At 41.6% G+C, this 27,433-nt stretch overlaps 1 protein-coding gene across 2 annotated transcripts in view; it reads right to left on the bottom strand.

The window, feature by feature from the left end:
* The window catches only part of fbn2b (fibrillin 2b), a 280,052-nt gene that overhangs the window by 77,996 nt on the left and 174,623 nt on the right, over window positions 1–27,433 (bottom strand). For both annotated transcript variants that reach the window (XM_072244683.1, XM_072244684.1), the window contains 4 exons: window positions 16,884–17,027; window positions 10,206–10,325; window positions 3,705–3,830; window positions 1,228–1,350 (listed from right to left, as the gene is read on the bottom strand). In XM_072244683.1, coding sequence (XP_072100784.1) covers window positions 1,228–1,350; window positions 3,705–3,830; window positions 10,206–10,325; window positions 16,884–17,027 — 513 coding nt within the window. The remainder of the gene's footprint in view (window positions 1–1,227; window positions 1,351–3,704; window positions 3,831–10,205; window positions 10,326–16,883; window positions 17,028–27,433) is intronic.

Here is a 27,433-nt window from a genome sequence, read left to right as displayed (position 1 = left end):
TTGCCCATCTGTTTTCTATTTTGTTGTGTGAGGGGAGGGTGTTTGGGGTTTAATGTTCTGTTGTGATCTGTTATTTTTTTTGGTGTGGCTGAGGGGTTACTTTTTGGGGGTTGATGATCGGGATGCTGCTCTTTTTTGTGTGGGGGGTGTGGGGTTTGATGTTCCTCTCTGAACAACTTTCATGTTCTTTCTTGTTTCGTGGCTATCTGGAGTAGACAAATTTCAGAGTTGTATATGGGTGCATGCTTTGATAATAAATGAACTTTTTGAACTCAGAAGGTGATGCATCATCTACGGATGGAAATAAACAGTCAATATTTCGAACTAAGATCTTTCATTTAGACTCGTCATTGATGCACACTCCATCCAGAATCTAGATGAAGGGTTTCAGCCCAAAACATCAACTATTTCTTTCCCTCCATTGATGCTGCCTGACCTGCTGAGTTCCTCTAGTATTTTGTGGATTTCCAGCATCTGCAGAATCTCTCATGGCTTTGTAAATGTGCAATTTATTTTGTCTTGTTCACACACACCCAACATCATTTTACACACATGCAGTTTATTTCATTGTCCTTTGTTTCCACACCTGCAATATATTTTGTCCTACACCTGCACATGTGCAATATATTTCTGTCCTATGTTTGAACAATCGCTGCTTATTTTTGACAACGTTTGTTCACGTGCAGTGGATTATTATAGTGTGACAATGTACGTTTTTGCATTGTAGATGTGAACTGTTGAATTTATACTTCACTGCAAGCAAATCGTAACTTTAACAAACAAATTGGTGGCCATGTACTAACAAGGGAGAAACAGTACTGAAGCAATTAGGACTTTGTCAGCTGGGACAAATGTGTGCAGGAAGTGGAAAATAGCTAACAACAAATACATCACTTTACACTAATCAGGCTGACTACCTATATTTGTTAAGAGGAACTTACTATCTCTACTATCCAACACCGTTAATTATATATAATAATATAAACATCCCTTTTGTTATTTGTGTTATCTTTCTAAGTACAGCATTTTCTTACATAAAACTAGCCATTCTCCTTGAAAATAATTCTCAGATACTTCAGGATGTTCTTAAATATGTTTTAAGGTATTTAATCAATACAGGGCTAGTAAATTTATTTGTCCAAGTAAATTAGGAGCAAATGCTTACCTACCGAGTAGTACGCATTAAAGAGTCTGCACTAAAGCATTAACTAATTTGAAAGTCCTTACCCACACAGTAACGCCCATTTGGAGCTAAGACAAAGCCATTCTTGCAAATACACTTGAAGCTACCATCTTCGTTGATACACATTCCATTCAGACACATGTTGGTAGTGGCGCATTCATCGTGGTCTGGGGATAAATTTGGTTTTTTGTCAGAGTTGAGTTCTAACAGTAAGTGTTACAGAAAAGATGCACAATCCTTGGACATTAGACACTAATTTATTACAGAAATCTTCCACTTGCATAGTAAATTCTGCAACTATCTGGCAGACAGACAAGATGAGGAGGTAATTAAAAGATACAAGGGACACACACCAACTAAGGGACAATTACCTTAACTTCAAAGTGTTGTCGATTGTGAGCTTGTAGTTTCTATTGACTTTTAACCCATGTTGTGAATGGCATTTGACCTTGCAAATAGGGAACTTGAACATACACAAGGTTACCAACTGGTCAACACATAACTGCAAGTCAATTCTGTTTTAAAATGGTATTCCTCTGTTCAGACTTCAGAACAGTGTGGGTTTCAAGGGGCAATGCTGTTCTTCTTGTGCACAAGTAGATAAAGTGTGAAACATAGAAAACCTACAGCACAATACAGGTCATTCGGCCCACAATGCTGTGCTGAACATGTACTTACTTAGAAATTACCTAAGGTTACCCATAGCCCCCTATTTTTCTAAGCTCCATGTATCTATCCAGGATTCTCTTAAAAGACCTATCATATCCACCTCCACCACCATCGCTGGCAGCCCATTCCACACACTCACCACTCTCCGCGTAAAAAACTTACCCCTGAGATCTCCTCTGTGCCTACTTCCAAGCACCTTAAAACTGTGCCCTCTCATGTTAGCCATTTCAGCCCTGGGAAAAAGCCTCTGACTATCCACGTGATCAATGCCTCTCATCATCTTACACATCTCTATCAGGTCACCTCCGCCTCTGCAAGGAGAAAAGGCTGAGTTCACTCAACCTATTCTCATAGGGCATACTCCCCAATCCAGGCAACATCCTTGTAAATCTCCTCTGCACTCTTTCTATAGTTTCCTGCAGTGAGGTGTCCAGCACTGAACACAGATGTGATTGAGGAAAGAGTGAGAGTTTACAGAGTCCAATTTATTGGTGATTACAAAAGCACCCTAAGGATTCCGTTCAATCTCGTTACTCCAGCATTCTCTAAAAGCAGTAATACTTTGGGTTTGGTATCACAATACTGTGGAATAAAAATGGAGATGCTAGGAAGTGCTCCACATGTCCAGCAGCATCTGTTATCACTACAGAAAGATGATGTTTCATCATTTATGATACTGGATCTTGCACCACAGTCACACAGAGTACAACATGACCCTTAACATCATTACCCCTTAACGGGATCCCACTAAGGCACCTACATTTTATTTGTAGATTTTCTCATGTTCCCTTGTAGATAATCAACCATACATCTGGTTTCTACTTAATTAATCAGACACAAAAAAGAGGCTATTCAGCCCATTGGGTACATGCCAGCTCCCAGTACAGCAATCCTGATCACTTTCCCTCATTCCTTATTTCCTAGCAATTTATTCTGCCCCCACACATCCACTAATTCACCTCTGATTCTTTTGCTACCTTACTTCGCATCAGGAATAATTTATAGTGGTCATTTAACACACCAGCACATCTTTGGGATGTGAGAGGACAACAGAGTATCCAGCAGAATCCACATGGTTACAGGGAGGATGTGCAGATTCTACACAGACAACCCCCAAGGTTAGGATTTAACTCAGGTCGCTAGAGCTACACCAGAATCCCGTCCCCTAGGTAATGAATGCAGAAGATTTTGGTATTATTAGTTAAATTGCATGATTATTACATTCATTCCCTCCTGTTCACTTGGAACTTTCCCTTTACTGTCACGGATGGGACATAGAGCTAACTTGGCTATGTCCTTCTTTCCTTAACTTCACAAACTGTATAGACACTTTAGTATTTCCATCAATCCATACTGAGGATGCTTTGGCAAAAAGAATAGTAGGGAAGGTTTGCAAACAGTAACATCAAATCAAAGCAAGATGGTGAAGAGAGATGTAATTAGACACTTCCACCTCTCTAGGGATGTGGAAGCTATCAAAGACTAAACCGACACACAAAATGCTAGAAGAACTCAGCAGTTCGGGCAGCACCTAAGGAAGGAAATGGACAATTGACTCTTCAGGTTGAGACCCTTGATCTGGACTGACTGGATAGCACTGGATCTCGAATATCAATTGTCTATTTCCCTCCACAGATGCTGCCTGACCCGTGATTTCCTCCAGAGTCTTGTGTGTTGTTCCAGATTCAAACATCTGCAGTCTCTTGTGTCTCCAAAGACTGGGCTGACGTGTCCTTCTTTCCATCTATAAAGTAGTAAAGTAGATTGTAAAGGCTATGACCTTATTTGCTTGCTTGAGTCTTTATACCTGAAGATATCAGAAACTGTCTCTAGTTGGGTGAATTATACTTACCCATACAGTTCTTTCCATCTTCGGTGAGTTCAAAGCCAGCATTGCAGATACATTGGAAACTTCCATCAGTGTTAACACATCGGGCGTTCCGACACAAAACTCCATTCTGGATACACTCGTCTATATCTAGGAAGCAAAGGAAAAAGTTGGATGACACTCACTTTGACAGTGTGCTTCTGTCACATGATCAGATCAGCTGGAGTGCGTGCTGCCGTTGCCCCCATTCTTCGGCACCTCTGACTTTTTATGGCAAAGGAATACAGCAACAAAATATTGCTACAAATACAAACAATAAAACAAAGGTCTTAGATAATGATGCCAGGTGGCAGTTTTCTTGAGAAATCTGATGTGAATTGATTTGAGTTTTCTTTGAAACTGTATTCTGGTTAGGTATAATGTAGAGGGAATTTTGAACTTTGTACTGAATAAGATATTTGAATAGGTCCATTTAATATCAGAGAATTGTGTGCACTATACAAATCAGAATCCAAATCAGGTTTATTATCACTGGCATGTGACGTGAAATTTAAGTTAGTAGCAGGAGTACAATACATGATATAGAAGAAAAAAAATACAAAATAAAATAATAATAAATAACTAAATCAATTACAGTATACATATATTGAATAGATTAAAAATTGTGCAAAGGCAGAAATACTATGTATTAAAAATGTGAGGTGGTGTCCAAGAGTTCAATGTCCATTTAGGAATCAGATGGCAGACGGGAAGAAGCTGTTCGTGAGTTGCTGAGCGTGTGCCTTCAGGCTTCTGTACCTCCTACCTGATGGCAACAGTGAGAAAAGGGCATGCCCAGGGTGCTGAAGGTCCTTAATAATGGACGCTGCCTTTCTGAGACACCGCTCCTTGAAGATGTCCTGGCTACTTTGTAGGCCTGTATCCAGGAAGGCACCGACTAGATTTACAACCTTCTGCAGCTTCTTTCGGTCCTGTGCAGTAGCCCTCCTGCACCCCCATACCAGACAATGATGCAACCTATCAGAATGCTGTCCATGGTACATCTATAGAAGTTTTTGAGTGTATTTGTTGACATACCAAATCTCTTCAAACTCCTAATAAAGTATAGTCACTGTCTTGCCTTCTTTATAACTGCATCGATATGTTGGGACCAGGTTAGATACTTAGAGATCTTGACACCCAGGAACTTGAAACTGCTCACTCTCTCCACTTCTGATCCTTCTATGAGGATTGGTATGTGTTCCTTCGTCTTACCCTTCCTGAAGTCCACAATCAGCTCGTTCATCTTACTGACTTTGAGTGCCAGGTTGTTGCTGCGACACCACTCCACTAGTTGGCATATCTCACTCCTGTACGCCCTCTCATCACCACCTGAGATTCTACCAACAATAGTTGCATCGTCAGAAAATTTATAGATGGTATTTGGGCTATGCCTAGCCACACAGTCATGGGTATGTAGAGAGTAGAGCAGTGGGCTAAGCACACACCCCTAAGGTGCTCCAGTGTTGATAGTCAGCGAGGAGGAGATGTTATCACCAATCCACACAGATTGTGGTCTTCCGGTTAGGAAGTCGAAGATCCAATTGCAGAGAGAGGTACAAAGGCCCAGGTTCTGTAACTTCTCAGTCAGGATTGTGGGAATGATGGTGTTAAATGCTGAGCTATAGTTGATGAACGGCATCCTGACACAGGTGTTTGTGTTGTCCAGGTGGTCTAAAGCCATGTGAGGAGCCACTGAGATTGCACCTGTGGTTTTGGTGATAGGCAATTGCAATGGGTCCAGGCTCTTCACAGACATCCACAAAAACAGAAGAGTGCCCCCAAAGAATGAGTGACAGTTAAAACATTAGGACTCCAAAGACCCCCTACTCCGCCCTCCCACACACAAGCAGCAGCAAAGTATTGACCCTCCCCTGCCTCAACCACTGCCACAAAAAAGCACCAATACCTTCCACCCACCAAGCAAGCAATAGCAAAGCTCCCATTAAAGCCCATGACCTGCAGTACAACAAAAACTAATTGTTCACCCAACAATTTGACACGCCACAGGCTTACTCTCTTCCCTAATAAAGGGAAAAAGAGCTGGCCCCTTTCACAGCGAGAGGGGAGACATAGCAAAACAACTTGCTGATTTATGGTGTTAAAGATCTGTCGTGCCACCTTTTTCTGAGTTCTCCGCATGGAAAATCGGTAACAATCTTTCCTCCACCCACGAGACAGAGAGAGAGAATGCAACTCAGTGAGTACAGAGCTTCCGACAGCTGATCCGCTGTTCCCGATATTCCATTTTCTCCCACAATGCTTCAGTCAGCATCACTGGCTTAGAATCAGATTCTATAATCTGGTCCTTGCCTCAGAAGAAGACACATCGTTCTTCACAAGTGTGCATTGTATCAAACTGTTAGATTTGTGATACCAAGGCTCTGAAAGGCTGGGATTAACAGGGTTGTTGTTAAGGTCAAGGAAAGATGGTGAATCTGGCTGGTGTCTTATATATTTAGTGAACTTCTAAGTTTGTGGCCATTTTGTGCCAGTACATAATGTTATTGTGCCAGCTGCCTTACCATGCCCTGTTATGGTGCTGGGCTTCAGTTCTTGCACTCCAATTTCTGCTGGTTAATTCCTGGCTGACATTCACAAGTAATTTGACTTTAGGATGTCTGTGAAAATATCATGGCTGACCGAAGGTTAGCCTGAGGTAAGTTTAAGGTGGACTTTTAAAAAAAAGTGAAATCTTTCAAAAAGTAGAGACTTCTTAACGTTCAGGTGGAATGAGACGGAATGAAGTAACTATTGAGGTGTTCATAGAAAACTGCCTGTATCAAAATTTTCTGTAACATAAACCCCATTTTCCCATTCAATGGCATGTTAAAAGTGGAGATAAGTTTCTAAGTTTCTCTGAAACTTAGCTTGTTTATCGATGATAACAAGATGATCCAGCACTATTAAATAACAGCTGAAGCTAACTTTAGACTTGCGCAATGGACAAAGCTCATGTGAAAGAAACAATAAATTCTGGCAACTTGAATTTTTAGACACTCAATACTGTGGTGCAATAAGATTTGATATGACACCAACACATCAATTAGGTTGGCAGTCACAGTCGAGTCATTCCTTTGCTATTCCTTCTCTAGTCTGAGGACATGCGAAGAGACGTCTCCAAGTGCAATGCTCCTACACACTCATCCGCAAGACTTTTTCTCACACGTGCAATGCTTATAGGTTAGGAACAGGGAAAAGGATAGGATTCGAGGATTCAGGTTCATGGTGGTGTAGAAATAATGGACTAAAACATGGTGTAGTAAAGTTTGAAGTTCAAAGTAGATTTATTATCAATGAATGTATATGTTATCAAATACTACCTTGAGATTCATTTTCATGCAGGCATTACAGGAAAATAAGGAAATACAATAGAATTTATATAAAATTATAAACAACAAAGATTGACAAACAACCAATTCGCAAAAGAAGACAAATCATGCAAGAAGTAAATAAAAAAAACTAAATTGTAGTGTCCTTGAAAATTAGTCTTTAAATTGTGGGTTACCAAAGGCAAGGTGGCCATGGATACAGCAGCCTGTCCTAAACAGTGTGTCAGAAAAAATGCAGTGACATCATATCCAAATCTTATTGCCCCATAGTACTGAGTGACTAAAAATACAGAGTGACAAAATTTGTTGTTTCTTTTGCATTTTTGTGTTGATTTATTTATATTTTTCTCTCCATCAATTCCATAAGAATTTAATTCTGTATTTCAAATCTTTGAGCAGTGACTTGTGAAGTGTGAACTCCCATTATCTGAACAGCTGTAATGTGGAGGTCACCTGTCCTAGCCTTTCTGGTTTAACAAGAGATGTTGCTTAAAGAAATATTTACCCATGATGTTCAGTTTGTATGTCAACATTCATGCTTAAAATAAAATTGCAGACTGGAAAAAGAACACATTGTTTTCAGGATAAACAGGCTTTGATGACATTATTTTAGGCATGGTACTGTTATGTTATATATGCTCTTGTTAAATGGTGTCACAGCAGAGGAACATCCCCATGGGAGGACATTGGTAATGATCTTTTGACCCATCTCCAAGGTATACAAGATACTTCTGTTTTCTGAGGGGTGACTAGAATGGACATAAAGATGCAAACGACAAGACTCAGGCTGCTCAAGGAAACTTCAGGGTGGCCTGTTGTGTTTTTACACTAAAACTGTGTGCTATCTGACAGAGTTTTCTACTGCAGCGGTCCCCAACCACTGGGCCGCAAAGCATGTGCTACCGGGCCGCGAGGAAACAATATGATTTGGCGATATGAGTCAGCTGCACCTTTCCTCATTCCCTGTCACGCCCACCGTTGAACTTGAACGCACGCGAGGTCATTACCCGTGCGTCATCCATGTCAGCGCAGGAAGGAGATCAACTCCTCGAGCTTGCAAATGAGGGTGGGCCGGAAAGTATGTTTGACATAACATCTCTGCCGGCATTCTGGATCAATGTCAAGGCTAAATATCCTGAGATAGTCACGAAAGCACTGAAAACGTTGCTTCCATTTCCAACATATCTCTGCAATGAATGCAACGAAAACTAAATTGCGGAATAGACTGGACATAAGGAACCCACTTCGAGTATCACTGTCTCCCATCACCCCTCGATGCACCGTCTTGTTGCATGGAAACAAGCCCAGGGCTCCCACTGATTCAGCGATATTGGCGTGTTGCAATGATTTTATATTTTCATACGGGGAAAATATGTGCTGTGTGTTTAATATCCAAATGTTACTTAAAATGTTATGATACTATTGACTTATAAGTGACTTATATAACCATATAGCAATTACAGCACAGAAACAGGCCATCCCGGCCCTTCTAGTCCGTGCCGAACGCTACTCTCATCTAGTCCCACCGACCTGCACTCAGTCCATAACCCTCCATTCCTTTCCTGTTCATATACCTATCCAATTTTCTTTAAATGATAATACCGAACCTGTCTCTACCACTTCTACTGGAAGTTCGTTCAACACTTACTTCAAGCTCCCTGATAATTGACTTATCACTGTATTCAAGTGAGGAAAATATGCGCTGTGTGTTTAATATTAAATTTGTTAGATAAACCCTTTGAGAAACAAAATGGAGAAACTGAGTGTATTAGCCACTTATCACCTATATTCCGGTTGCGATTAACCCCCGCCGCCCCCCCGGGACAGAATCGGCAAAAATGAGTTGTTGAAAAAAATCGGCACGCACACGCATGCGCACTGGTGCCCGCGCAAGGCTTCATGGTCATGGTAGTCTTTCTCGGGGTAAACTACTCTTGTCCGTTGGCAACCCTACCCGCGCCCCCTCGCCCCTGGGTCGGCTGGTCCGCAAGAATATTGTCAATATTAAACCGGTCCGCAGTGCAAAAAAGGTTGGGGACCCCTGTTCTACTGGAGCTGTCGGAGGCAGCATAAAGGACCTATAAAACTTACAATCCAATAGAGCCTTGAAACTAAGACCTGTGCTTCGGCATAATCTGAAGGGAAGCGTGGGCAGCAGCAAAGCTCACCAGTGGTGACTGTGTAACTCACAAAGATCCAGAGTTTCCTATTATGCTAGAATTCTTTAGAAGACTGTCAGTGTGGGTTTAGGCACTAATTTTATTGGCAGCCAAGTTTCCATCTCAATCAAACCATAAAGGGAATAGTGAGGCCCCTGTGGCATATGACACAGTGCAATTATTTTTACTGTGGGGCGTAGGGAGCTCTGTAGGCAACAGTGGAACTTGAATGGGCATCGTGTCAGAGCCTCCCATTTTGCCTCCAGTCACTGGTAGCCTAGTTCAGACAGATACTACAGACATTGCAGGCCAACCATCTGTTTAGATTTTTAACTAAAATGGAACAGCATTCGTGAAATTTATCTTCATGTGGGCAACACACACTGCAGTGGCAAGAAACTCAATATGGCAAGAATCCTGAGCAAGTATGCCACAATTAATATTTGATACATTGAATATCCTCTCTGAGCCAATCCGGAGAAGGAGATTGTTCGATTATTAGGCATCAATACAGGGTAGTTACAGTGTGCCTGTATTTTCTGTGCCTGCATTGTGAGTGTCTGGCCATTCACTCCTGCACTCTGGGATTTCATCCCTAATCCTCTTCTGCCCTTCGTAAGTCATTCCTTTAATGCTAGTTCCTCTGACCAAGCTTATATTCACTGTCCAGATAGCTCCTTGTTTGGCTTGGTGTTGAATTTTCACCTCATAAACACTGCTGTGAAATGGAGAAAGGGGTTCCTGTTATGTAAACACAAGTTGTAAGTGAAATGGGACGCTCATTTTGTATGTGGCAGCAGAGATGTAGCCCAAAAAGTAATTTTAAAATTGTTCTGAGAATTATTATTGCTGAATAGTAAGGTACATTACTTTTCAGTTTAATAGCAAGACAGATAAGGAGTGACTGAGCAACAAGTGCAAACAGAATGCATTACTCGGTGGGTTTACAGAGCAGGCAAAGAGGTTAAGATTCTGTCCTCCAGGGATACACTCACCAATGCAGGACTGCTTTGTAGCAGTGCTCTGGAAGCCCTCATGACACTTGCAGTGGTAGCCACCAGGAGTATTAAAACAGTCACTGTTCACACATGGACTGCTGAAGCATTCATCGACATCTGAGGAGAAGGAAACACAAAATACTCAGATGTTAAAACTATCTGGTTGCCCCAGATGAGGGAACACAATGGAAAGAAAACCCAAGACTCTAATTACTGAGACCAACTACACAATAATTAAGGCAAGTTTCTGTCCAGTAGCGACCCAGTTGATTAGAGGCTGAATAGACAATTCCCTCAGAGCTGGAGCCTCGTGTGGTGAAAACATATATTGCTGTGGTTACAATGGAACTTCTAACTATTGTTTAGCCATTTTATCTAATTAGCTCAGAGATCCCCACTTTCAGATATGTGATCTGCAACATTATTATGCTGATTCCCTATCAACAAGCAGGGCTACTTCAAGTGAAGTTTAGCGGTATAGATCATTTGGTTTAATAGATAGATAGATATACTTTATTGATCCCGAGGGAAATTGGATTTCATTACAGCTGCACCAACCAAGAATAGAGCATAAATATAGCAATACAAAAATCACAAACAATCAAACAACAAAATGCAAACTATGCCAGATGGAAATAAGTCCAGGACCAGCCTATTGGCTCAGGGTGTCTGACTCTCCACGGGAGGAGCTCCAAAGTTCGATGGCCACAGGCAGGAACAACCTCCCAGTGACACCCAGTGTTGTATCTTGGTGGAATATGGCCGGAGTCCAACAGCAAAAAGTTCAATATCCGGGCTACAAACATGTTCCTCGATCGTAATATGACCCGGATTGCACCATCCGTTGTTAATCCTTTCACAATTCATACTGTTCACCTACCTATTTTCTATCCCCTTAATTTAGGGGTCTTTAAGTTTGATTGTAATACTGGGATGAGTGATCTCAGTGTTCTGATTAAGTATAAACCTACTCTTGGAAGAAGGAAAGAGGAAAGGGAAATGGGCAATAATCTTATTCTGCATTTTGTCCATATATTGCCTCTCCTACCTTAGATTCCACATCTGACAAATAATCTCTTCCACAGCCTATACAAGATGTCCTTTATCATATTCTCTAGTTTATTGCCTGTTTCTTCCTACTTAATGCACTCTACCCAATTGTGGATTGAAGTTCACCAACTGAATTATGTCCCAGAGATCTTAAGAGCATAAGTAGCAATAACCTATCATCTCCAGGTGAGCTCAATGCTTTTTTTACACTCTTTGATTGGGAGAACTATAACACACATCAAGCACCCACATCTCAGGATGACCCTATAATTTCAGTCTCAAGGCAAACTTCAAGAAGGTGGACACATGAAAAGGGGTCTGATGCAGACAGCATACCTAGTCAAGTGCTAAAGACGCAAACAACAGGAATTCTGCAGATGCTGGAAATTCAAGCAACACACATCAAAGTTGCTGGTGAACTGACGAGTCCTGACGAAGGGTCTCGGCCTGAAACGTCGACTGTACCTCTTCCTAGAGATGCTGCCTGGCCTGCTGCGTTCACCAGCAACTTTGATGTGTGTTGCAAGTGCTAAAGATCTGCGTGGACCAACTGGCTGGAGTATTTACAGATACATTCAACCTCTTACTTCTGCATCTGGGTTTTACAGCTGCTACAAAAGAGCACCTATTATAACAGTGCCCAAAGACAGCATGGTGAACTGCCTCGCTGACTACTGTCTGGTGTACCTATATCGACCATAGCGAAGTACTTCGAGAGATTGGCTGTGGTGTGAATCAAGCTTCAAGACCTGGGCCTCTGTACCTGCCTCTGCAACTGAATCATCAACTTTCTCATTGGCAGACCTCAACCAGTGAGGGATGTTAACATCATTTCCTTCTTGCTGAGCATCAATACAGGTGCACCTCAAGGCTCTGTGCTTAGTCCCCTGCTCTACTCCTTATAGACACATGACTGTGTGGCTAAGCACAACTCCAAAGCCATTACAATTTCTCCAATGAAGCCACTGTTGGACAAATCACAGGTGAGTAAGCATACAGGAGCAAGATGGGATACCTGGTTGAGTAGCATCTCAACAACAACCACTTGATCAAGTTTAGTAAAACTGAAGAACTGATGGTTGAATTTTAAGAAGGAGAAGGAGGCTGGATCAACATAAAGAGGATCAGTAGTTTTTATTCCTGGATGGTAACATACTGAATGACCTGTTCTGGGCTCAGCGTATTGATACAACCATAAGGAAAGCCTCCAATGTCTTTACTTTCTTAGCAGGTTAAGGAGGTTCAGCTTGTCATCAAGCACTCCAACAAACTTCTGCAGATGTACTGTTTGAAGTATCCTGACTGGTTGCATCATGGTCTGCTGGAAATTCAAATGCACACGAATACAAGAAACTGCAGAGATGTTCATCAGAGGCACATTGCTCCCTACCAGTGGTAGGAGGCACTACCATCCATCATCACAGATCCGCACCAGCCTAGCCATGCCATTTTTTTTACTCTACCGTCAAGAAGGAGATACAGAAGCCTAGAGTCCCATACTACCAGGTACAAGAACAGCTACTTCCCATTCAACAGGATGCTGGTGAGGCTCCACTCTGAGCATTTTGCTCAGTTTTTGGCACCACGCTATAGGAAAGATGTTATAAACTTGACAAAGTGCAGAGAAGATTTACAAGGATGCTGCTAGGACTTGTACAGTTGGACAGACAAAGAGTTTATTCCTTAGAGCATATGAGACTAAGAGGTGATCTTATAGAAGTGTATAAAATCACTGTGAAGGCCACAGATGGGCTAAATGCATTCAGCCTTTTCCCCAGAGGGAATAGGTTTAAAGTGAGAGGGAAAGAATTAAGAAGTACCCGAGGGCAACTTTTACTTTTACACAAAGGGCGATATCTGCTGTATGTCAAATCAGCTGCCAGAAGATGTGGTTGAAGCAGGTGCAATAGCAACTTTCGAAAGACAGTTGTACAGGTACCTAGATTGGAAAATCTTAGAAGGTTATGGGACAAACAGTGGCAAATGGGACTAATTCAAATGGGACATATTGGTTGCCATGGACCAGTTCGTCTGGCACTTCTTTGTCCACCAGTACTATCTCTCTGGAGTCATTCCATGCTGTATGACTACGACTAGCTTATTCAGTTGTTGAACCAACCAGCAAACCCCTAATCACTACAGTTTAACAACACCATGAACACTTTAACCCTTCTGCACTAAAATGGGTTTTCTTTTTTGTTCTAAGTGTATTTTTATTGCAAAAAATCTATATAATTTATATTTAATAATGCTTTCTCATTAATTCTGCTTATATATTGCTAATGTGCCTGTGATGCTGCTGCAAGTTTTGCAACTGTGAGCATATGTACCCGTGCATATGACAATAAACTGTTCTTTGACTTAATATGCTTTATGCTAACTCACCCTGGCTTCTAGCCTCATACAGCAAGTATACTCTTCCCTATTACAGACTGTACCTCATCCACTTAGTTTCCTTATGCAATCTACAATCAATCCCAACTACCTAAACGTTTTATTTTCCACCTATGCACCTAAGTGCATAACTTAGTCTATCACAGATTTCAACATTCTTGCTCCGGTGGAAGGTCTAGAAGGGAGGAAAGTAATCACAGGGAGTAAAAGCAGAGCGAAATTACAGTCACTTGAAAAGTTTACCAGACAAGCTGAATCTCTGGAGAGATAGCTCAACTTAAAGCTTTCTGCCCCTCGAAGGAATTCACACCATTCTCACATTTCTGGCAATCTGATATCTAGATAATATTGCTTTGTTAATGTTTATGAATAGATGTATCTTACTGAAAGTTTAAGGAGGAATTTATGTGTGTTGGTGAAATTTATAAACAGAGAACAAGGGGGCTTCACAGCTTCCAGCCTCATTATGCATGCAATCCCCCACGCACTACACAGGCATGTGCATGAGCGCACACACATTCTACAGCCCCCACAAACTCTTGGTGCATGTTACAGCCTCACAAACATTGGCGACTATACATGTAATGGAGGCACGCAACCCCAGACTGAACATTACATCACCACACTATCACTCACAGGCACTCGCCGCACAAGCTACACTGCATATCCCGACATGTATAGGGATAGGACCCAGTGGGAGGAATGGGAGGAATGTGTGGAATTGAATAAGGGAAGTGAGGTGGGCAGATGGGAACAGTAGGAGGAGGGCCCCCTACTGTTTCAACTACCCACCACCTCACCTCCCTTGGCAAAACACACAAAATACTGGAGGAACTCAGCAGGTCAGGCAGCATCTATGGAAATGAATAAACAGTCAACGTTTCGGGCCGAGACTCTATGAGTTTGTGACTCCATCTCCCTTATTTGGTTCCACGCTCCACTTCCTTTCCTATCAGATTCCATCATCTACAGTCACTGGTTGCTTTTGCTTATCTCCTGCCAACATCTGCCACTACTTTCACATTTCCCTCCTCAATCTACAAATGACCCTCCTCACTTGAATTGACCTATCACTTGCAAACTCCTGCTCCACCTTTCCTCTCATTCCCCAATATGAACTGTCTGTCCGAAGTGTTGACTGTCCATTTCCCTCCACAGATGCTGCCTGACCCACTGAGTTCCTCCAGCAGTGTTTCCTTTTTGCTCCAGATTCCAACAACTGCAGTCTTGTCTGCACTTATTTTTGCTATGATGTTTATAAGGGAAATGTAAAAGGACTATTTAATGCAGGTCCTATAGGATTCCTGGCTCACATTTGCACTATGCAAGAGCGGAACTTTTATAGTTTCATTTTTTAATTCACCATGTTTTCTCTATAAACCTTTTTGACTACAATCTGGCATAGCCAGAATAACAATCCACTCAGGATAACAATCAATATAGGGAATGTTTAGCCCATTGTGACATTGCAGGTTCTTTGGCAAACTATAAAATCAACCCCAAGTCCTGCTCTTTTCCAATAAGTCTGCAATTTCATCCTTTTCTGACTTGACCATTATCCTCAAGGGATCCTGCAGCCTAATAACGTAGGTGGCTAGATCATTCTCAATGTTCACATTTGCAAAGTGGGCAGCCAATTATATTAATTATATAGCAATTAAAATCATTGGAAGTCAGATGGAACTTATAAAAATGTTTAAGTAAAAAGAGATCTGAGTTCCTTTTGTTCATTGAAGAGTACAATCTCTATGCCATGCTCTTGACTACAGAACAGGAAATTCCAATCAGGCTGGTTTTGATTACGACTGTTGTCTGAAAGGATGAACAGATTAGCACGTGTTCTGGGGTAGGTAATTTAATATCACCCAGAATATGAACAGGATCAAGCTCGTCAGCAGTATAAACCCTGGGAGATTTCAACATCCTGGCCAGGCTAAGGCTAGCCTCTAAGGAAAGAAAGAATAAACAAAGAGAATGAAGTGAATTGAAACTACAGCCACTTCACAGGTCCTAACAGACAGAGAGCATATTGCTGTGTGTTTGCACAATTACCAAATGAGGTCATTATACCACATTTTCTTTGTGGCCTGTATTAGACACCACACTATAGATGGACATGACTAGTCCACAGATAAAGCACAGGCAACTGCACCCCAGTCGAGTCAGCATCAGGAGCACTCCTCACCATCTTAAACCAATACTCAACCCCAAACACAGTCAAGACGGAGGATACTGTACCCTAATATCAGTCAATAGATGGGACACTGTGTGCTAACAGACAGAGACAAGAAGATTTGCAGATGCTGGAAATCTAAGCAACATGCACAAAATGCTGGAGGAACTCAGCAGGCCAGGCAGCATCTATGGAAAAGAGTAAACTGTTGACGTTTCAGGCCAAGACCCTTCAGGACTGTTTACTCAAACAATCAAACATGTCTTATTTTGTGGAAAAGGCAATAGTTTACTCCACCAACTACCACTCCTCTCTTTGCACTTTCCCATGCAACCGCAGGAGATGCAATATTTGTTATTTTACCTCTTCCCTTCTTCTTGATCTCAAACATCGACTGTTATGTAACTTCCACAGATGCTGACCAGTTCTCTGGCTTCCTCTAGCATCTTGTTTATTGCTCGAGATTCCAGCATCTGCAGTCACTTGTGCTCTCAAACACTTCTTCTAGGTGAACCAGCAACTCACTCTTACTTCTTCCAGTTCAGTATACTGCATTCTGTGCTTACGATGTGACCCCAGTGTTAACTCACTCTCTCTGCAGATGCTACCTGACACTGAGTGTTTCTTTTATTTCTGATTTCTAGTACATACATTTTTTTTGTCCTTGGCTCAGGACATTACCTCTCAATTACAATCAATGGTTAAGATACTGAACCCCCAACAATCGTCAGATCCTTGGATGCTGAATTCCAGCCATAGTCAGTTCCTCCAGATACTGAATTCCAGCTTTAGTGACTTGAATACCACATCCAACTCATGGTCTAAACTTCAGGTACTGAACCCCAGCCATAATCAGATTCCCAGATAATGAATCCCAGCCACAGTCCGAACCCTGGATAATGAATTCTTGCCATAGTCAGGGAGCTGTGCAGAATAATTAGAACCAAGTATCTTTATCTCTTCAGGAACATGTGAAAGAAATGATGAAACAAAACACCACACTGCAAAATACCCATCTCTAATATTGTGTCAATTAAGCAAATAGTGTCCAAACTCACCAATGCACTCCCCGCGTACATCCTGCTTGAAACCCATGTTACATTCGCAGCGGTAACTCGATGGAGTTGGGATACAACGTCCGTTCAGGCATAGGTTGGTGTAGTGTTTACAGACATCGGTGGTCTGATTCAAGGTGGCCGTACCTGAAAAGAGTAAGAACAGAATTTAAATTTTTGAGAAACACACATCAAAGTTGCTGGTGAACGCAGCAGGCCAGGCAGCATCTCTAGGAAGAGGTGCAGTCGACGTTTCAGGCCAAGACCCTTCGTCTTTGTTTGCATATTTCTACAAAATGGCCTTAATGCTCCAATGTCTAGGTAACAATGGAAATATTTAATATTCTCTGACAGTCCAAAAACTTAAACACACATAGTCTTTCCAGGGGCCCAAGACTACCATGTACTATTTGGAGTCTTTATGCTATATACACTGTTCTGGAGACAATGTGATGTGATACATGGACACACACTTCCAAAAATCATTTCAAATTCAAGATTAGTAAAAGCTTAAATAAGAGTTCAGCTATCCTTGACTGTGGTTGAAGAACTATGTCCCATAAACAACTACATGAAAAAAACTGAAGCTTTCATGCCAGCGGAACCTGTCCATTACCATACAGTACAATTAATATTGCCAACTTGGACTGCCTCATCGCTTAAACTCTCATACATGCACTGAGCGACAGGAAAGAAATCCATCAACGATATTTACAAAGGTCATCACTGTGCACAGATTATTTACAAAACTATTTCAACTGGCTGTAAAAGTCATTCTTCAAGTGTTTTCCTTTGTTGTTTAAAGCTGCAAAAGCCGACAGCTTTTGGTGTGGTAAAACTGACTATTTCAAGTCCACTGTGTATCATTACTAGTCATTGCCTTCATGGAGAAAGTTCAAGATTGTATAATATATTTTTCAAGATTTTTTTTAAAGATTCAAGAATGAACAAAGGGGACAGGAACCAGGGCAGCTACAAATAGGAGGGGCAGAGTATGAACTCTCAGAAGAAGGCCTAATCATCCACGATGTTCAGGAAGAAATTCTCCTACTTAACTTAAGCTCTCAACTAGGAACAAGTGAGAAGTCAGTGATTCAATAAGGATGTCACCACTGAAATCCAAAGCAGGGCAAGAATAACATTACTAGAGGATGGGGTTGGAGATATTTGCAACATGTTAGGGTTCACCATCCTCTGTTACATATAAAGGTCACTAACTCCTACTGTTCAAACAAAACACTGGATTTCATTCTCTCCTGCCAGAGACCAGCGTATGGAATGGTAAAATTTACTTGTTCAAGATGTACAATGCCTATGATGGCACACATCTTGCTATGCAGATTGGAATTGCAGATTGTTTTTTCCTAGATATCAAAGGAAGATATTCTCAATGTTCACCTGCAAATAGATGCAGTCAGCCATGAAGGTGAATTCAGGTATCATGGCAGCAGTGAAAATGTCTTCACTTTGTGCCAATCCTCTGTATCGTTTGCAGTGAAGACACCAGGGCAAACCAAAGGCAAGCTTCTGGACAACAAGGTCTATCCACTGATGAAGTGGCTCATGATTTTACTGTACATACAATACAGAACAGCACATTGCCAAAACAGGCCCTTTGGCCCATGATGCTGTAACCAAACTAACTAAGCTAATGACACCCAAACCCTTCTGTTTGCACATGTTCCACATTCCTCCATTCTCTGCATATCCATATGCTTATCATAGACTCTCTCTGGTATCTGCCCCCACCAACACCTTGGGAGCATATTCCAGGCATCCAGCACATGTGTCCTGCACGGCTCCTTTGAACTTCCCACCTCTTACCTAGCATGCACTCGACATTTTGATCTGCATATACAAAATACCATTTTGTCTACTTGATTTATGCCTCTTAGCTTCTTTCATGTCTCCTCTCACCCCTTGCTGCTCCAGAGAAGACAACCCAAGTTTGTCCAACCTCACCTTATAGAACATGCCCTGTAATCCAGGTAGTATCCCGGTAAACCCCTTCTGTAACCTCTCAAAAGCCTCCACATCCTTCCTGTAATGGGTGACCTGAACTGAAGATAAAACTCTGGATGTGGCCTATCCAGAATTTTATGAAGTCTGGCTCATGTATGATCTATATACATATAGGTAACTTGCACACAATCTAAGACAGGTTATCGCACTTCTACATGCTGGTAGTCTGGTCATTTACACAAGAAGTAATGTTCCCTCTTCCTAGACCACTCCCTAGGAGCCGGATGATACTTAGCACAGAGTCTGCCAAGTTTTAGTGGTAGATTACTATCTGCTGCATAGCCTCAGCTTTGTGAGGGGTAGTGCTTGTTACCTGCTGAGGAATATGGAGAAGAGAAGGAAGAAGAAAGCAATCTGTACAATCCTTTCTAATTCTGGAATATCCATGAAGAACTACCTCAAGTATGATGCAGGTAACAAGTAAGGTCACTGTTACTCACCACAACTCAAAAATTAAAGCAAACAAAATAAGCATTTCTAATAAGTTTGGATTCAATAAAGTAGAGGTTACTTTATTGGACTTGTAATTCTTTGGCCTGGATTTAATATTCTTGAGTCATACATTCTATTCCACAATCTTGGCTGGGGATTTAAATTATATGATTTGATTAAATTTTAAATTTGAAAAAAATCACTGGTATCAAAATGATTACTTTGAAAGACAGAACTGCAGCAAAAGCCCATCTGGTTAAATACCGCGCAAAAATGAAGGAAATCTGTGATCTTTATCTGATCTGGCCTTCATATAACTGCTATTCAATTGTATGAAATCACCACATAAAAGTTTGAGTGAAACCACACAGACCACATAGGATCAACCTCAAGCAACAAGTGTCATCCAGCCCAAATGATTCTGCAATCTCCTCTTTGCTAAAGTCAGGAAAAGCTGCCAAAAGTAGGAGAGCTGAGCCACAGGCTTATAAATTCAGACCTGTTAGCCAAGACCTAGAAGTCTACTTCATTATCACCTGGTATGACCTTTCCCATAGAACAGACTCAATGAAAGTGATGTATATTCATGGCTAATTACTCCTAAGAAAGCTCATCATTGGTTATGAAATTTCCTGATCCACCTCTCCAGCTGCCTTCCATTTCAAGTGTCATTTCCACTGAGGCTGCTTCAACGTTCATTGTCAAGAGTGCTGCATGATGACTGAGCTGTGCAAGTCTGAAGGAAAGTGCTACAAGACCGTACCTGTGCCATGTGAAAGAACCAACACAAGGGAAAAAACCTACGACTTCTGCCTCACCATAATATCTGGCGCTGATGCATCTGGCTGTGGTTTAACTGGCTAGAATGACTACTGCACAATCCCTGTGGAATCAAAATCATTTTCTTGCCCTTCTGTCATGCGCTTGTTGCTTGAGGTCAATCCTATGTGGTCAGTGTGGTTTCACTCTAAACTCTGCTAAGTGAAAAATTTCAGAACAGACATGGCGGTTCAAAACTGGACATACATGATACTTAAGGAGTAGCCACAGAACTGGTTTTCACCTCCTGGCCTGGCATATTCATTATTCTATCATCACCGTTAAACCAGAGGACTAACCCCTGGCTAATGAGCTGTGCAAAAGAACATCAACAGACAGTGCCAAGGCTAGCAAAAAATAAAGAAATATCAGTAGATTTGGTGCATGCTTATCTGTGGAAGCTTCTCACATCTCATAGGTTAGATTAAAACACTGCATTCTTGCATAATAGATGGAGGAGACTCCCTCAACGTGCCCATCCTTATTGAATATGAAAGAGAGGACTAAAGCATTTGCAATCATCTTCAGCAAGAAATGATGAATAGATTATCCATACTTCCTCTTGAAGTCCCCAAATGTTTTTCAATTTAATTCACTCCATGTGTTATCAAGAAACAAATGAGAGCATGATACAGCAAAAGACATAGGAACAGACAGCATCCCAGATGTGGTGCTGAAAACTCTGTCTCCAGAACTTGCAGGAGCTCTGTCCAAGCCATTCCAGTACAGCTACAGCAAAGGCACATACCTGCCAATGCCCATAAGAAGGCATTTCCAGTTGAGTTGATTGCTATATCAGCAAACTACTATCAATCTTCAACAAAGTAATGAAGGGAGTCACTGACATTGCTATTAAAGAATATGTATAACCTGCTCTGTTAAGATTATTTGCCTTCAGAACTAAATACAGTCTTGGTTACTGGTTTACTACCCTTGAACCAGAATGGAATTAAAGAGCCTGAGTAAAATTAAAACTAATGGAATCACACTCTCCACTGGCTGAAGTCATGCTTGGTATCAAAATAGTTGTAGTTAGTGGAAACCCGTCACTTTAAATCCAGGTTATTGCTGAGATTCCTCAAACTAATGTCCAGCCCAGTCATAATCAGATTCTTGAGCAATGGCCATCATTCCACCACTATGATAAAATATTCTCAAACTGTGTTGAAAATACTGCTCGAAAATATTGGAGAAACTTTATAGCCTCCAGGATAAGCTGGCATTTCTCACTTATCAGCCCTAGGTCTTGCTGCTTGCGGTCACGGTCACCTTCACTTACTGAAGATTTGTGAATGAAAGTGAAATTTGTGCAGTTCACAGCAGACAGTGCTATTTCTATCCTGTAATAAATAGAGGGTCTTTGATGAAATAGCTAAATACAACCGGGTATAAGACGCTATTCTGAGGAACAACTGCAGTCATATCCTGGGGCTAGGGTGACAGATCTTCAACAACCACAGCCATTTCCCCTTGCTTGAGGTATGATTCCAGCCAATGGAGAGTTATCTGATTGTAGTCCATGTTAGCAAACTTGCCAAGGCTTCCTCTGCAGCACCTCCCAAATCATGAATCTCTCTAAAGGACAACACAATAGATTCAATGGAACACCACAATCTTCAAGTTCCCCAAAGATTACACACTGACACTGACTTCACTCTGGAGTTACCTTCACCACCCAATCATCAGTTGGCCTTTCTAGTGATGCTCACTTCCCATGCATTAGAAAAAATGCATGGAAATCATGCTTTAATTCATAAAAAATGTAAATCAATCACTGTTTTACTTCCCTATAACTAATGTTTTCCATGTACCTTTGTCTCTCCAGTCCTCCAAATCAGTGCACACCCAGTGTTTGTAGCATGGTTGTTGGAAGACCGTTGACTTTCACAGGAGGTGATGTCAGATTTCCTCAGAGGTCATCTCCACTGCTCTGGATTAAAGGCTGCAAGGTGCACAACCTCAGTATTAGAAGCAGAACTTTGTGATGGTTGGCTGAAAAGTGGGATCACACATGCAGTGACCTGAGGAAAAAGAAGTTTCTTACATCCTGGATCCACGGCCTCTCCACGTGCAGTGCTTCAGCACTTTCAGTAATCTAGCAAATGACTGAAGGCTAGACAGCTGAGTCATCCTCTAAGCCCCTTTGTGCACTAAAATCTGCAGCCATGATAGAGCAAGTTGGACTTCACATGCAGTACTGGGCACTGACTGGGTCCACTTGTACCAATACTGACAGTTGCCGCAGGTTTTCTGCCCGTTTATTTTGTGAGAATGCTCATCAGCTTTTCTTAAAAGGCCTCATTTGAGTCCTCAGGCGAGGAGCCTGAACACCACCTCAGCCTCCACTGATGAGCAGCTGCTCTGTCATTGCCCCAGTTGTTGGTTAATCCCTCTCAGTGAGTCATCATGCCAAATGTGGGCAGCCAGGTCCAGCAGACAGAATGCTGTAGTTGACATGGGCCAGTTGGGCCAATGGATCTGTTCCAAGCCGTATTACTCCAGGATCATGCGCTGACCACAACTGCTATCCTCTAATTCACATTGTGTTAGCATCCAATCTGGTAGATGCATGTGCAATAATCTGACCACAGGCCTCCTTGCTTTTCCTTCTTTGCCAGAACAGGACCCAGTTTGGACTTCTCTGGTATCAAGAGGATCAGAATCAGATTTATCAGGGTTCGCAGGATTAAAGCAGTGGCAAGGGGATGGGTAGGGAAAGTAAGAGGTGCATGCCTTGCAGCTTGTAAATCGGAAGACCCTGATGCAATGTGGAGAACGTAGGATGTGGAAAAGGCAAGACAGCATTTGACCAAATGTAGCATTAAGGCATCCTGGTACAACTTAAGTTGACATGCATGAATCAGATAACAATTCAGTGGCTGGAATTACACCACAGGCAAGGAAAAATGGTTGTGGCTGTTGATCAATCATCCTAGTCCTAGGATATCTTTGCAGGTGTTCCTCAGAATAATGTCTTTAAGTTCAACAACCTTAAGCTGTTTCATTCACCACGGGAGAGATGTAGGATTAGTTACTGATGATTGCACTATGTTCGATTTTATTCACAAATCCTCAGCAAGTGATTCTATCTGCAAGCAGTAGTACCTTGGAAATATTTAGGCACTGGTTGACAAGTGACAGGCTGCACTCGTGCCATGAGTGACAGGGAATGAGAATCTCCAGTGACAGAGTCCAACTACCTAGCCTTGACGTCCACTGCTATTATCATCACCAAATTCTCCACTATCAACTCCCTAAGGACCATTGACCAGATACTCTATAGGATCAGCCATTCATACTCTGGCTACAAGAGCAGGTCAGAGGCTGTTATCCTACTAATGTGCCAAGATCTTTATGCCATCTACAGCTTGCAAGTCAGAGGTATGATAGAATATTCTCCACTTGGCTGGATGAGAGCAGCTCTAACAACCTTCAAGAAGCTGAACACTATTAAGGATGAAGCAGCCCACTTAACTAGTACCTATTTAGAACATAGACATTTACAGCACATTACAGGCCCTTTGTACTGTGTGACCTACTCTAGAAAGTGCCCAGAATTTCCCCACCGCGTAGCTCTCTATTTTTCTAAGCTCCATGTTCCTATCCAAGAGTATCTTAAAAGAGTATCTATTGCATCAGCTTCCACCACCGTTGCGGACAGTATATTCCACTGTTACATATCCCGTGAGTATCTCGTGAATATGATGTAATTGTCTTATGCTATTGGAATGATGTAATGGTCTTGTGCCATTCGAATGATGTAATTGTCTTGTGATAGTGGGGTGATGTGATATCACGTGATGGCATGTTCTAATGGGAGACCGCAGTTGTTGCGTAGTTCGTTTTGGTGGGAACTCACCGTTGGTAGTTACGCCATCGGAGAAGAAGAGAGAGTGAGAGTGAAGAATTTGAACGAACCCCAGAGGGATTAGGGTTAACCAGCGGCATTCAGCGTATTACGGGTGTGACTGACACTTGGAACCATCCATACGTGGCACGCACGTTTTGTTAACCCTTACACAGTTTGGATATTGTGTGACGCCCACTTCCAGCAGAAAGGTCAGTTACTTTGAGAACTCGTATTCTGCGTCATAACTTGGAAAAGGTATTTCTCGGTTGGAACTGGCGTCAGCAATTTCAACTTTTCTTCATCACAAGGTTCGGGAAGTCTCTCCTCCCAGTTATTTCATAAATCATATGGACTTATTAAACTACCACCTTAAGACTGTGCTTAAATGAGAACTGTTAAGAATCTTCTTTAAGTTCGATCGTTTGATAACTAAAGAAGCATAACGCTGTTAACATCCATTTAAGTTAATCGTTCGTTTACTGATCCATGTTTATTTGAGTACAAGTTAATAAATGTCGTTGTTTATTTTATAAAAACTTGACTCAAATTTATCTCTATTGCTGCTGATTCATAACACCACACACCCACTACTCTCTGTGTGAAAAGCTTACCCCTGACATCCCCTCTGTACCGTCTTACAAGCACCTTAAACTATGCCCCCTCGTGTTAGCTATTTCAGCCATGGGAAAAGGCCTCTAGCTATCCACCCAATCAATGCCTCTCATCTTTATCCACTTCTATAACGTCACCTCTCATCCTCCATCGCTCCAAGGAGAAAAGGCCGAGTTCACTCAACCTATTCTCATAAGGCACACTCTCCAATCCAGGCAACATCCTTGTAAATCTCCTCTGCACTCTGTCTTCCTGTAGTGAGGTGACCAGAACTGAACGCAGTACTCCAAGTGCGGTCTGACCAAGCTCTTATATACTTGTAATATTACCTCTCGGCTCTTGAACTCAATCACATGGTTGATGAATGCCAACACGCCACATGCCTTCTTGTATTAAATCTAACCCCATCTCTCCTGAAGGCAGCCCTAAAGATATATGTTTTTTTGAAAAAAACCACCCATAGTCAAAAAAAATTAAAAAAGAGATTACCATAAATGGGAAAAAACTGCAGCGATTAGTAAAAAAAGTTTTTAAAAAAACACAAAATTTAAAGCATAAAACAGAGTATCATCTTACTAATATTTCAAAAAAAAACAAGCACCGATTCATATTGTTAGTTAATTTTCAAACATAAACGATTGAAAATAACGCACCGAAAAAATAAGGTCATAGGGGAAGAAGAAAGCGAGATGACATCTTGAAATGTAAAAAATAACCCGAATACTTCCCCATTAAAATTTCAAAGAAAGAGGAATCAAACACCAAATCTTCTACTTAATTACTTTCAAAAACAAAAGATTAGAAGTAAAAAAATCAGAATTACTAAAGGAAAAAGAAAACTTTTATCTAGAAATACGAAAAATACCTACACTACAACCCAAAAGCAAGAACCCTCAAATTTTAAAAGTCCAGAACTGTAAGCTAATTATTAGCTTAAAAAAATAAGAACAGAGATGAATAAAACAGTACATTAATTAGTCCGCAGCAGACGAATGCTGATCATCAAGAAATCTTTGAGCTTCGCTTGGAGAATTAAACAAACGACGAGAATTATCGGAGAGAACGATTCTCAGATGCGCTGGGAACAGCAGAGCTGGTTTAAGGCCCTTTCGATAGAATTCGGACATCAGTGGTTTAAAAGACATCCGTTCCCTCAGAACTTCAGGACTAAAATCTTCAATGGGCGAAATTTGAAATTTTGAAATTCGATCATGCCTTTCTGCCGGGCAACTCGTATGAAATGATCCTTGATGTGAGCATAATGGAAACGAATTATAACGGGTCTCGGCTTGGATTCTTTGGAAGGCTTGGGTCAGAGAGTACGGTGTGCTCGATTGATCAATGGAAGGTCGTCCAGATCTTCTGAGCCAATCACATCTATTAGAAATTGAGAAAAATATTTCATAGGATCATCCCTCTCGACATCTTCGGGAAGCCCGATTATCCGCAGATTCTGTCTCCGTGATCGATTTTTGAGGTCGATAACCTTGGATTTATAACGTTCCAACAGTTGAGATGTCGAAGATAGATTTTGTTCCAGGGTTTCAATCCTTCAGTCTCTCTGCTGAGCTGCTTCATCGAGTTCCGAAATTCTTGCTTGTTGTAGTTCAAATTCACGTCTAAGCGATTTAAGATTATCTTCAACCATCATTAAAACTCCTTCAAACGTGGAAAATCTTTGGCTGAGTTTTTCATCTAGAAGCTTCGACATTGTTTCAAAAGTTAATGTAACTTGCTTAGATGATTTAGGGTCACCATCTTTTTTTCCGCGGAGTCTTTCCCGTTTTTAAATTCTCGTGTTCTGGTAAGCATTTCCAGCAAGTTAAAATCAAAGTTCAAAAATGTACCTGTGGTATAAACCCTTTAGTGTAGGTGTAAACAAAATAAATAAGGGTGGTTACGGGTAAAAGAAGTAAAGGGAATAGAGCGAAGCCAGAATGTACCTCACGCCATGAGCGCCTCATGGAGAGTTGCTCCACACGCCTTCTTAACCACACTGTCAACCTGCGCAGCATCTTTGAGTGCCCTATTGACACGGACCCCAAGATCTCTCTGATCCTCCACACTGCCAAGAGTCTTACCATTTATATTATATTCTGCCTATTTACTACCTTAATCATTCACTTCTACCATACCAGTTCCTATGAGAGCCATGTACAAGATGCAGTGTAGTTTCTCACTTACTACTCCTTCAGAACCTCTGACCTCAATCACCAAGGAGGACAAGTGCCCCACATACCAGGAAATAAATCCCTCTGTACGTTCTCTTCCAAGTCACGCATCCTTGTGACCGGTCCTCCTTTGTAAATGGGTCTAAAACTTACAACTCGCTCCCCAACAGCACCATTCGGAGGGCTGCAGTTCAAGTATGTGACTCAGGAATGACGATAAATACCAGGCTTGTTGGTGATGCCAACATCCTGAGAAATTGAAAAAAAAATCAGTGTTGCAGCTTAACTCTGATCAGGACAGGCAGCTTTAACTGGTGCTGGCAAGTTATGATCCTGTGCCCCCTGCTGGGTGTGTAGCCAATGAAGAGCATTACACAAAGGAATCATTATAGCGAGCAGGCAGCAAGATGTTGCCCGGTTAGCTCACCTCCTGTGGAACCCCCAGCGCACTCAGCCCTCTCATGCTTACATAATTCCCAAGTTTACAAAAACTGCCTAATTACATTTCTTGTTTCACCTTTGCTTTTCATCTCAAACTTGACGTCAGCTTGCAGTTCTTCATCTGACTTGTCACTCTGCCTTGTGACCTGCTGGATTTTGACTCTCATGGCCAAACCTTACCTCAGTTTGAGTGTTACTGAATAACC

Source organism: Mobula birostris, chromosome 26, assembly GCF_030028105.1.
Source record: "Mobula birostris isolate sMobBir1 chromosome 26, sMobBir1.hap1, whole genome shotgun sequence".
NCBI lineage: Eukaryota > Metazoa > Chordata > Chondrichthyes > Myliobatiformes > Myliobatidae > Mobula > Mobula birostris.
Note: the sequence above shows the minus strand (reverse complement) of the source record. Positions and strands in the feature narration are given on the sequence as shown.